At 36.9% G+C, this 13,565-nt stretch overlaps 1 protein-coding gene across 3 annotated transcripts in view; it reads left to right on the top strand.

Moving 5' to 3' along the window:
- HLCS (holocarboxylase synthetase) overlaps positions 1-13,565 on the top strand; it is a 129,962-nt gene that overhangs the window by 16,621 nt on the left and 99,776 nt on the right. For all 3 annotated transcript variants that reach the window (XR_012996625.1, XM_076353832.1, XM_076353845.1), the window contains one exon: positions 704-886. Coding sequence is in view for 2 of the 3 variants with exons in the window: in XM_076353832.1 (XP_076209947.1) it covers positions 704-886 (183 nt within the window). In the remaining variant the exon portion in view is untranslated. The remainder of the gene's footprint in view (positions 1-703; positions 887-13,565) is intronic.

Raw genomic sequence — 13,565 nt, 5'->3', positions numbered from 1 at the left:
CACACACCCACCCCCCCACCCCCAACCAAAAAGAGGTCTAGAAAGGATTTTTTTTTTTTTCTTCTGCATTTCATTTCTACTTTTAAGCATCTGCTTCAGCCTTGAGAAGTGATTCTCTACAAGGTGGTGTTCTGGGGTTCTTAGTTCTTTTTCAGACAGAAGCATTTCTTTATCTGCACTGATTGCAACTTAATCCATGTGACACAGTAAGGACTTGCTCAGCCTGAGTTCTACATATCTTGTGCAACCTCTGATAAAGCTCTTTCAATTTTAATGTAATTCTGCTCTTGTACAAGCCAGAATATGACCAATATTGCTGTTGGTTCCAGGTTGCTAGCAGACATGAAAAGCAGAAGGAGAAGTTTAAGTTGGTAAATACAAGTTTGAACAACTCCTCTAGGAGAAGACCCATTTATTAAGAAGGGCTATTTTGTGTAATGTACTGGCAACTGTGATCCCTGAATCGGAAACTATAAATATATAGGTATTCCCTAGTTTATTAGGATAATAAAGCCCTACTTGTGTAGATATGATGAAGACATGAGAAAGTTTTAAATTGCACTAGTAACATTGGATAGTTCAGCAACCACAGTCAGAACAAAGATGCTTTTGGAACTGTTGTGCTTGCCTTTCTCTGCCATGCTAAAATGTGTAATACCAACAAAGTAATTTTTTTTTATTCTCTCTGCACATATCCTGCCAGGCACACTTGGAACTGGATATCAATTCTATGGATGTCCGAACTGAAGAGGATTTTAATTTGCTTAAGATAAGCAATACCAAGAGATATGAAGTTCTCAAGGAGATTCTGATATCACTTGGCCTGAGTTGTGAATTAAGTGAAATTCCTATGTTAACACCTATTTACCTGCTCTCTTCTGATGAGGTAATGCTTCTGCTTACATTTCAGTTGTTTGAGATTTACCCTACAAGACAAATTCAGTGTTCACTTAAATACACCTTGTTTCTTACGTGGTATTTTTGTTTGGAGAGGTTTACATATGTATTATAGGTAAGCAAAAAGTTTAATTTCTACTCTGTCACTGTTTTGTTACCTGCTAGTAGTAATTTTGAATATAACCATTGGGAAATTGTGCAGGCTTAACTTCCCATATATATTTGCTATATTTCTGTTAAGAACTTTTATGCTTATTTGCATGCTTCTGCAATATCAAAACACAAGGCTGTGGTAAGCTATGGAAAGAACTGATTTAAAAGACAGTATTTGTTTTCCTTTTAAAATGAGGTAGAAAGTTCTGTATAGGCTGGCAACAAAAGATCAAACCCAAATTATGGAGAATGGCGTGGCAGACCAAAACTGAAAGACCTGTGTGAGTAGGGAAGAGTGTGCGATTACACAATGAAGGGTTTTATTCCTGAGGATGTTCTAATATTTCCTGGAAATAGAATAGCTTCTTGTAATTCAAATAGTCAGCTGACTATTCTGGACTTCTCAATTTGAGACATTGCCATGAAGAATTGTGCAGAACATATAAAGTAGTAATTTTAACTTTTTTTTTAAACATTACTTCAAATACATGAGAACCATATTATATTGATCTGAAGAGATGAAGCAGTAGGTGATTAAAAAGCAATACAGGCTACTCAGGCTCTTTGAGGTTGTTGTTTCCAACACATATAGCGCTGTCACTACTTGCTCTTGGCGTGCTTGTCTGATTCCTTCTCCTTTTCTGTACCACCCTTATGTTAGCACAGAAACAAGATGTCTATCTTTAGGGGAACTGAATGATAGAAGCTCCTCCTTGGATGCCTGTTTCCAGTGGTATCATATATAATATCCTTTTTTGGCTACAGGATCAATCAATGAACAAAGTGACATATTACATCTGAATGTTTTTAAATAACTTGGATGATATTTTAGATTTAGGTTGTACTTTTCAAAACACTGTTCATTAGTCGGGAAGGTGGGTATGATAAGCATTGCACAACTTATCACGTATTCCCAATCTATATGTGACTTCATTGTATGGCAGGCAAGACAGCAGCAGATCCAGACAAACTGACTAAAATACTATTAATAGGTGTATCTGTAAATTCAAATCTGCATTTGTTTTCTAAGTCTCTGAAGACTGCCAAAACTTTCTACCGGTACATTAAGTAATGCCCTCATACAGCAACTTGAATTGGATGTAACAATTGATCAAAATTAGGCAAAATGCAGAGAGCTTTTTTTTTTTTTTTGTTCCCCTTGAATGATTGCCCTTTCATGTGTGCCAAACTCTGCCAGATCCACCTCCACTTTAAAATGGTGAAAATACTATTGGAAGTGCTTCTATCCAGCCTCTGCTTGAAGCAGGGCTGTTGCCAACACTAGATCAGGTCAGCCATGGCCTTTGTCTGGTTGAATCTTGAAAACCTCCAAGGGTGCATGCTACAACCTGTCTGTACACCCTATTCCAGTGCTGCTGTACCATTCTAGTGATTTTTTTTTTTTCCTGATGTCCAGCCTGAACCTCTCAAGCTGCAATTTATGGCTGTTGATGCTTTATTATATCATCTGGCACTACGAAGAAGCGTTTGGCTCTGTCATTCTTTTAACACTCTTAAGTAGTTACAGGTTGTTACTAAATCACTCCTTGGCCTCCTCTTCACCAAACTGAATGAGCCCAGCTTCCTCATCCTCTTCTTATAGATGTGTTGTGTACTCCTAACCCCTTTGTGGTTGCTTTCCAAGGAAGCCTAACTAGCAATTCCTTGCATAAGCTGAAGTCTGCTTTCCAAAGACCTAACTCTGCTGCTTCCTTTCTCAGCCTTCCTCCAGATCTTAGATTCTTGTGGTTGCCACAGCCAATGCTGTTGTCTGTGACCATATAAGAAACAAGTTCTTCCCTGTCTGTGAGCAGTAAATTCATAAGAATTGATTATCTATTTGTGTGGCAGATGTGGAAACAAAACTAAAACCCATTTAGCCTTTTTGACTAATATTAAATGTGCTCTGTACAGAAGACTTGTAGTTTATTGAACTCTTCCTTTTTTTATTCTCATCCTTCACTCTTTTTTCATGATTGTTTCTTTCCTATGCACTTGCAATTTTCAAACACCCCATGAATAAAAAAAAGTTAGCTAATTTCTATCCAAACTTGCCATCTAGTGGCATATTACAGGTTGCAGGCCATCTATTAAAGATATTTTTGCAAGGTATACTGTATAGTTAAAGTTTATACCAAAATTAGTTTTTTAAATGTTGTTTTTCCAAGTTTTTTTTAAATGGTGGTTTTTCTGTGTTTGTATGTGTAGTCATTGTTTCAGTGTCTTTTGCTTTAGCCATGACATGCTTCCAGAATATTGTGTGAAAGGAAGTTGCAACTTATGTGTAAAAACTACAGTTAATAATGAAGAGAGAGCATATTAAAATAAATAAGGAGTATGTAATAGTTCAGCTTTCTAACAAGTTATTTATTTTTCTCCATACATCATGTTCTACATAGGTGGTCTTGCTTTCCTAGAGAGCAAGGAGATACCAGAAGTGTACCTGACAGGTGAATAATTTGAGGAAATACTTAAACTTGTTTAAGATCAGAGTGAGTCAGTAGTACTGCAAATGGAGGAAACTGTCTTGCAAGCTCTAGTACTCTTGAACTTCCTTCTTTTTTTTTTATCACTATTTGTATGGAGAGCTTGTCCAGTACAGGTCACTGGGGATGTATTGGATAGTATATTTCTTCCCTGAGAGATTATCCAAGTAGTGCTCATTGACAGCAAGTGATTTTTAAATGATTTTCTTATGCTTCCCTGTAATAAGAAATGTCATAATGAGTCAACTAGTAATCAAGCAAGCTCGATGTCCTGTTAGCAGTTCCAAAAATAGAAGAATGGCAAACGCTCTTCTCCTTGTTTCTAAGAGTTGGCAGTTCACTAATGATTCCTCACCCCCAAACTGGAAGTTGCATCTGTACCATTATGTTTAAAAACCACGGGTAGACCTAACCTTGTCAGATTTTTCTAATTAATTTTAGAAACTACAAGCCCCTCTTGCTTATGTGGAAGAAATAATAATTGATTTTGCTCTGCATTTTCTACTCCATTAGGGAAAAAAATGTAGATCTTTTTTTGGTAATTTTTAAATTCTTTAAATTTAAAGTGCTAGTTTGGTTATTTTTTTTCTTTCTGATCTATAAGCTTCAATTTACAGTAGAGCTGTACCCTGTTCTGTGTGATTTCATTGGTTTCTCTTCCCACCCCCCTTTCCTCCTTTATCACTTCAGAACTTTCATCAGACCTATTTTCTACTACATTGTGGACATCAAATAAAACTTTCTCAACTTTATTATATGAATAAATAGCTTCCCTTGTCTTTTCCTCTGCCTACAATTCCTGAACAATCTGTGTCTTTTTGCATTATTGTTGCGATGCTGTAAATAATCCCATCAAATCTATTATGCTGATTGCTACAAATTTGATTATTAAGACTTTCAGATCTTCCTGTCTACTCTCTGGGACTTGGACAGTGCGTGTTGCAATGTAATTTTTAGCTGCTTCTGAGGGGTGGATTGGAATTTGTTTTGGTTTTTTCCTCCTTAGGATTCATATTTTGAAGTTTTAGTTTCCAGTTTATATGGTTATCATGTATCTTAAAATCGCAGTCTTACTACATGGATTAAAAGAACCCAGTAAAATATAAGCAGAATTGGCATTAGCTTTCTGAAAAATCAGTGTAACTTTAGAATTTGGGGAGACAATTTCTTTAATTCCTTAAAAAAAAAAAAACATAAAAGCTAACTCTGGGGAAAAGAGTTGAATTTTGTCTTTAAGTGTCCAGGATTTCATATATGTTATCGATTATTATATATAAACTTAAAAAAAAAAAAAGTAAAAACTAGGGGCTAGTTTGGTGTATGAAAAAATAAGCAAAGGTATAATTAACTTACACATAATTAAATTTGAATGTAGTGTCCTTTTCTTTGAAAAAAGACTTGGAAAGGCAGATGTTACTGTTTCATGAGGAGTTACGAACTTTGTAATGCACTTTTTGCCTTTGGCATATGAAAAGAAAATTTTAGTTTAGAGTGGAATGAAGGAGACTTGAGAAGAAATATTTAAACCTTGACAGTAGTTATGTTGAAAATTATGCAACTGAATTTTATCACTCAAGAAAAATACATTAGGAACGGGATGGTCGAGCTTTTAAAAAAGTGATATATTGACTGCATATGGCTTAGCCAGACTAGATTTATGCTGCTGATACTGTTCTAAAACAGGCAGAGATTTCCAGCTGGGCTATATTCAAGTTGGAGATAGGCTGAGTTGGAGGCTCTACTAAGTAAGTGCTGAATCTCATTTTAGCTGTTGAATATCTTTCTAAACAATGGAAATTAGATCACATTGTTACCACTGTTGGGGTAACAATATTTAGGTTACTTGTCAGTAGAAAGTTAAAATGTCAGATTGAGATGTCAAACTAGAAAATACTATTTATTAAATTTTTGTGTGTATTGCAGTTCTCAAATAACATTACTGCTGTGACTGATTCCCATATCTTGGGGATTTTCAGTTTTACTCTTTTTTTTCTTTTTTTTTTTTCTTCTGTGTTTCTTTTGTTCACCTGGCTTTTTCTTAAAATGTCCACAGGCTCCACCAGTCTGAGATGGAAATTCTGGTAATATTATGGCTTTGAATTCAAATAAAAGCTCTAGTGTCTGAATACTGGATGATAATGTCCATCTGTTAAGAGGTCTAGATCTTACCATGTAAAATTACGCTCGTCAATCCTCAGCTAGTGCTCGCTGCTGTTGGTGTTGAATGATTGCTGTGACAGTGTGCACTTTTTATTCCTGATCTCCTTTCTTGTAAATCGAGTATAAGGTAGGGGGCCTGGAAAGTAACAGCACTTGAGGTAACTCTTTCATCACAAGACTTTTTGCACTAAGGCTTGCAAGTATGGTTTGCTTCAGATACACCCATACAGACATTTTTAAATTCAGTTAACTGGGAAAAATCCATATTATATTGATACAGTGCTACAACAACAATGAAGGCAGTGTTTGAACCAAGAGCAATATAGTATGAAAGGCAGGTTACTTGCTGGTTAAAAGTTTAGTTAAATCTGCACAACTTGTTGGTGTTAAATGTAATTTTAGAGACAAGTATTGATATTGAAACACAGCACCTTTTTCTTTTCCTCTTTCCTTGATCTGGTGTAAAGCAGTTAAGCAAATTGTAGACTTGCACACTGCTGTAAAAAGAAAATTCTGTGTCACTGTGATGCAGGGTGAACTCAGTGTCGAAACAAATGGTGATCACTGTAAGCCTGTTGTCTGGCACCCATATGTTCAGTGGTAGCTTCAAGCATAGAGATCTGATTTTTTCTGCAGCTTTGCCTTTAAATGCTTAAATATTTACTTTTTCACATTGCCATCTTAAAGGATAATTTTTCAGACATAAATGCTAGGATTGTATTTTATTGCCATAAGTTTCAGCATAACATCTTCTAGGTTTCAAAACAAGAATTCACTCCTTGAAGAATGAGAGGGATTTGTCAGAATAGAGATTATTACCATTAGGAAGTATATTACACCCACACACTTGCTGATCTGAAGCCTTTTAAACTTGACTACTAACTCCTCAGGCTGTGTTAGGCTGAGTCACTTTTTTTCAATACCTTCCAAATGGATGGTGGCCAAATGATGAAATGTAATCAGTCTTCATTACTTCGGCTCAGCTAGTAACCATATTTTAAACAGCATGTTCTTCCAGAATAATAAACAGTCAATACAAACATACTGGCTGAAGCTTGAAGTCAGAGATTTTAACTCTTGTTTATTGGAGGCAGAAAGAATAATTAAAAAAGTACAATTGAACGTACCTCTTGAATTTCAAACTTTCCTTTAAAGGACACTTTGAGATACAGAATACTGCACTCACAAGGGTAATGCAGTGTGAAGACAACTTTGTGTATTTAAATAACTCAGTATACTACAGCACAATCAGAATTCAGTCGGACCAAATTTACATGTTTTGAGCTTCAGTTTTGATTCTGTGATGGCATCGGCTGTGTTTAAATTCCAAGTCCATTATGTCAGCAAAGAGAGTATGAAGTTACTTTATCCTGAATAAATCTTTCTTTGAGGATGGGAAATTTGAACTCTCAGCTAACACTATAATGAACCTAGATTTCAGGGTACGTTTTTGAGACAATTGTTTCTGAAATATTTCCATGCATATTAATGTGTATTGTAGAACTTGAGATTCAACTGTGAAACTTCAGAGTTTTTTAAAAATTTCCAGTGCTAAAATCAGGGGTAGTTATACTGAAACTCCAAAGCCTTATTTTTATTGCTATCCAAGTTTTCATGCTTAAAAGCAAACCAAAAATGTATATTCTACAAAATAGGAAACTTGCTTATTTTCTCTTATCATCCTCGAAGTGTAAGCCTCGTCCCTGCCTTTTTAGCCAGTAGGACAAAAAGCAAGAGCCCTTTGGAAGTATTTATTCCAGAAAGGAAATTTGCTCTTTGCTCTAGCTCAGAAGTAACCCGAGAGCTGAGAAAAATGTTGAATGAAAAGCACACCATGTGAGAGATCTGAAAAGATTCTGTTGATCACTGATAAATAGTTTATGTCTAACATTTTTACTTTTGTTAATGTATTATATGTATTATTTCAAATGAACAGTGCATTGTTGCCAGAAATCTTTGTCTGGACTTAAAAGCTTTACCGGTTTGTCTCTTGGCTAGGGATGAAAATGTCTTTTATGGCAAAGTTGCTTCAGGAAAAAAAAAGTAGATACAGCAATGTAAATGCATCTGTACCAGTAAAAATGTGTGTTTGCTGGAACAGCTTATTCTTTTTGGGAAATGGATTTAATGTATGCCATGTGTGGAACTCTTTTTTGCTGTTAAAAGCTGTGTTTCTACTAGGCTGGTTAGGCAATGCAGTGCATTTGGCAAACCATTTGTGTTCTGACAGGTAGTATGCTTTTTCTCTGAAGTGGCTTTCTGAAGAATTTATCAGTAAAACTTAACCCAAGGACTGATAACAAAGTACTGACAATTAAAAAATATTTGTAAGTTAACTCCATGTGTTTAGTCTTTTTTTTTTTCCCCATAATAAATTCAAAGTTATTTGTTGGTTTGCAAGGCTTTGAGGTGCATGTGTGTGCAGGGAAGGGTGGGTTTGCTTTTGTTTGTTTTGTATTCTTCCCCCTCCCTTCCTCAAATTAACTTTTGTTTCTTTATAACAAAACTTGCAAACCCAGAGGGGTCACACTGATCATAAACCAAAACTATTTCAGTGTTGTTGTCATTCATTGAAAAGCTCTTTCTATCAATGTCTGGATTCTAGTAATAGTTCCTACTGTTTGCTGGTGTTTAACCGTGTGGTTCTGAAAGGAATGGCCCTCTAAGAGGGGATGGTTATTTGACAGTCAGTAGCTCCTTTTTTTTTTTTTTTTTTTTCCTCCATCAGCACTCAAGATAATGAACGTACATAGTGACTGTGTACTCCTGCTTCGACAGTTCAGAGCTCTCTTGGTCAGAGGAAGGCAGAAAGCCATTCTTCTGAGAGCTAATGCCACCCTGACTGAGGTGTGAGCCCCTGCAGATTCCTGGTTTGTGCCCACTTCCAGAGGCGAGAAGTTCGCCGGCTAAATCTTCTGCAGGTTCAGCGTGGAAAAAGGCCAGTCTCAGAAGTGCTTAGGCAGCGTAGGGCTTTTTGGGCACCAGCTCTGTGGTAGTGCTGGGCATAAGAAGAGAGAACTCAATGAATGGCATGGCAGAATAAATTGTAGAGATTTAAGATTATGTGTTTTTACTTCACACTTGTGAATGACTAAGAGAATGATTATGGTCAGCTACCGTGGCTTACCAAGCACAGGGTAATTTCTTAACCTGTGGTAGCTTAATAGAGTAACTGAGAGGAGGGATGCTCTTCTGTTTTCTGTCCTTACCCTCTCTAGCGTACAGAGGGAGGATGAACTATGGGACTTGAAGGTAGGTGCAGCATGAGTGAGGATGGATAGAAAGGGGAAGAGAAGGAAATCTGCAGATGGGAACCAAGATACTGGTTCTTGTTTCTCAGTGATATTTCCTTTGTACCTCAGTGAACAGTTTTGTAAAACATGTCATACAGTCGGTGGAATAAGTACTGTATATTTTAGCACATCTTTTTTCTTTCTCCTCAGTCTTCTATTATTCTGCATACCTTTATCAGTGTAGTTTCCTAACAGATCTGCAAGTTCTTTAGTAAAATCTTTAAACTTTTGGGTTCCAACTATTTGTTGGAGGTAAAAGCTTAAAAGAAGCTGAGTTTCTATAGCAAATTTTATAACATACAGTCCAGGGCAGGGTGCTTTTCAAAGCTAGTTATACGCCAAGGCAGCCTGTCAGTCTTGCCTGGCATGCTAGTGGAACTGCCAGTCTGCCTAAACACCGCTCTGACAGAAACACCCACCCTCTTCTGCTCCCCTCCCAGCTGGCCAGGCAAGCGGTAGTAAAGAGGCAGGAACTTGTGAGGGACTGACCATGTTGCTGTGAAGGGAGGAGAGGGGTGTCATGGGGGTTGAGGTATGGGAGCTTGGAGATACAGGGTGGATGTGGTGGAGTGATACCAGCTCTATGTATAACTGCATAGGTGATCTTATGGGGAGTTGCAATGACATGAACGGTAACAGATAACTGTAGACTTGCTGTCTGACACCTATGTTCTTCCCTATAGCTGAAACAGGTGACGAGAGCGTGACAAGGGAAGCAGCACACTGCTCTCACAGAAAAAACATCAATGCGATATTGAACTGGCTCCTTCCTCTCATAACACCTCCCCACCCCCAAATAAGGGAGGAGTGCCAGGAAGGGCAATGCTTTCTGAATTTTCAGGTCTGTGGTGTTGACTGGAGCCTTGCTGGTCTCACTGCCTAGAAGCAGGAGCAGTCCTCCCTCTCCAGAGGCTGAAAACAGTGTCTTTTCTTGGCTCTCTTCAGATACAAAGAGCCTGCTTGGATCAGTGAGGGTCATTAAATTGCCATCTTGCCTTGAAAAATTGTTTTGTTCTTTAAAAAAACCCCAACTTTTGCCAATGCTGCTGAGAAGCATTTAGCTGGCCCTGTTGAGAAAGGAGAGAGAAGAGAAGGTATGGGAGATATCAGAAATAGTGACTGTATGTAGAAGGTGTGGAGAAAAAGACGATGATGGCTATTGCAGTTAAACTATGAGACACAGTTACAGGAAACTAGGCTTTCCTGGCTCTCTGCTCAGAGGCTGCTTTTTTTAACCAATCTTATAGTGCAAAACGACTATGAAACTAAAAGGTTTTTTACTAACTTCTGAGACAAAATTGAAGTGTTCAATAGAGATTGTTTTTCCTGGGTGCTAACTCAGTAGTCCAGGCTCAGGATCTGACTGACAGTTGAGCTTTGTTCATGCTGGCTCCTGTAAGTATTAGAAGGCTAAATTATCTCTTAATTTGTTCACTCATAAAAGTTTCTTCCAACTTCTCACTGGAGCTGTTTATTGAAGGAAGGCTGGCATGCTGCAGGTATCTCCAGTGCATTCACCAGCACTATGAGACTCCAGTATTGATCAGCATCCCTGCCCAGCTGAGCTAAACAGTGTTGGCATTACATTAAAATCACCGTGAATCTGTTGCTCTCAAAAGCTGGATGCAGTTGCAGCTTTTTATTCAGCTCCTTTAGTGAGGGAGGGTATCTTACCACTAGGCGTCACTTATGAGCTGAATTTAGAGAACACAGTAAAGCAAAAAATAAGGAAGGGATGGAAAACATTTTATGCATAGTGTGTTGTATATAGATTTGCATTAAAATATCTTTGCATGTTTGCAGCGACTGCCCTGTATAATCTTTCCTCAATTTTAAAACGGTATTTTAAATTCCACAGGAATCGATGGTATGTAGTGTCAAGATACAGTAAAACATTTTCAGTTAAGAAATCTTGATGGGAGATGAAGGGGACTCCAAATGTGGAGCCAAGTAATTCCAGGTGGTTGCTAAAGCTACCTTTTGCTTTTCTGTTGTTTATCTTCAGGGAATATTTACCATGTATTTGGGGGAGGGGGAAAGAGAAATCTGGCAAACATCCCCTTTATTTTACACTTCTCTAGTTAAAAACGTGTTTTCCTTCTTGCATGATAGCAGCAAGCATGCTGTTTGTTAAACAACCATGAATCACATTTGTAGGCACATAATAATGAATAGCATACTTATGCTGCATTATGGTTTGTAAACAACTTTTTGACTATGTATTGATTCAATAAATGTTTTTGACGATCATTTGGAAAATGCAAGAAGCTTTGAGGAATGAAAGAAAATATCTTGTTTATAGCAATCTCCATGAAATGGGTCTTTATGCTGCTGTGAGAACTAAAAGTTAATGCCTTTTGTACTGAGCAGCGTTTAATCTTATTGTAGAGCTAGCTCTGATAGGAAATTATTATGTGCTGGCATCTGACCAAAGTGCAACTCACTGAAGTGTATTCTATCATGTTTCAAGGCTTGCTTCAAGTCACTGTGCATGATACTTCACAACCACTTTCTTCAGTAGGCATGTTCTTTCTGTACTGTAGAGAATGGAAAATTTTACTATCCTTTCAGAATTGCTTATGTTTTTTATATATATATATATATATATATATATAAATGAAACATTTGCGAGCTTGATGTTCGTGTCTTCTGCTAACTTCTCACTCCTGAAATGATAGAGAATAGCATTAGGGTTGGGGTACCCTTTCTTAGGTATAGGTCGCTGAGCAGAGAGTGTTGCTGGCCAGCGTGTGAGGCTGAATTTTCTTAGTTTCAGTTTATCTTGGAGTTTGTAATAGGAATCTAACTAAAAAAGTAAAATCCACAGTGGCAGACTAATCCAAATTCATGTTGGCTCTGTGTCTAACACAGGCACACATTCTGTCTTAATGTGAAGGCTGTAATTAAAGTGACTGGTCTTGGATTTTGTTTCAGCACTCAAAAGTTGTAACTGATAAACCTTTTGGAGTCAGGGTTCAGGGTACTGCCTTTGAGCAGATGGGTGATTTTAGATAGCAAGAATCCATAACTTGTGACAAACGCTCTGGAGATCCGTGGCAATTTGGCATCGATTTGCTTACTATGACCTCACTGGTAAAGATCTGACAAAAGTGGAGTATTTCCAAACACAAAAAACTTGAGATTCTCTGACTGTCAGTGGGGCCTGTGGCTAATTTATGTAAGTGAGACTGGGAAAACGAGAACAGGCTTGGCATCAGCTGGAGTCCTGTGAGATGCTATTATGTTACCATTGCTCAGAAATGACGATACATTTCCACAATGAGAAATCATTATAATGGTTATCTAACAATTTAATTAGCGCTTCTTTTGTATCTTTACTTTTAAACAAATTATGGCTAGATGATATAAGATTATATATTTTAATTAAAGGGAAAAGTTGAATAAAAATATATAACCAAGAAGAAATAGAAGTGTCTCCTTTATATTGCTTTTCAAAAAAGATAAAACTGCAAACTTTAGCTGTTTTTGAAACAGTGCATTTACCACATCGAGGTCTTCTGAATATATTTCTTCAATTCTTAACAATTCTTTGAGAATTCAGTTACACAATAATGTTATCAGAAAAAAATTGTCCATGACACAAAGCTTATTATTTAAGTTTATCAAGCTGAATTTATTCTGGAAAATTAAGATGGGAGTTTAATTAGAGTTATCATTGATTTAAAAGAGTATTCTCAGAGTTTGTCATCAAAGAAGACGAAGACTGCAAAAAAAATTATGAAGCATGACTTGTGTCACTAGTTGATAGGGAAGGGACTGACTTAGAGATTCTGTTGTATTTATCACTTGACAGTTCATTTTAAGAAATGATTTGGGGTTTCTAACATGTTGAGGAAATCCTGAAATTCCAGGTGCAGTGGGAATGGAATTTGGCATGTGACTATCTGGCTGACATTATGCAGTTCTTATAATGAAAAGCTGATTAAAGAACAGCTGTTAGCTTAAATCAGAAAGTTCGCTGTAGTTTCTACTACAACTTTTTTTGTGAAAGCTTTTTTTATCTGGGTTTTAGTCGGTCTTCACAACAAGTGGAATGTGTTCCACAATGTGTAAATCACTGTACTCAGTTACTTGGCAATTATAGTGGTGACATTAATTACAAAGGATTTACATGAATATTGAAGCAAGGTTTTCTCAGAAGAAAAAAAATCAGAATAAATCTTGTTCTGTCGTTTTCATGGTATATGTATTTTTCTTCTGCCAGTAAAAGTATCCTCTGTAAAAGTGCTGTGTAGCCAGGTCCATCAGGGCAACCTGTATTCTTGCAGTTAGATTACACAGAGCTGTGCTTCACAGGATTACATGATTTAATTTTAAGAATTTCAGCTGGTCAGTTTTGTCTGTGCCAGCATTTCCTTGTGCACACACTAGAGGATCTACAACGGTGATGAAGTTCTGTACTTAAGTATGGTTCTACGTCTGTATATAATTATATATACGGACTTGTATAAGTCTGTGTGTATGTGTATATGTGTGTTAATATGTATATTTTTAAAAAGTCTGTATATAATCTTATTAGCCATATTTGCAATCTCAAGTTTCAGAAATTAAGTCA

The sequence above is a fragment of the Aptenodytes patagonicus genome, chromosome 1 (genome assembly GCF_965638725.1).
Source record: "Aptenodytes patagonicus chromosome 1, bAptPat1.pri.cur, whole genome shotgun sequence".
Classification (NCBI taxonomy): Eukaryota; Metazoa; Chordata; class Aves; order Sphenisciformes; family Spheniscidae; genus Aptenodytes; species Aptenodytes patagonicus.
Note: the sequence above shows the minus strand (reverse complement) of the source record. Positions and strands in the feature narration are given on the sequence as shown.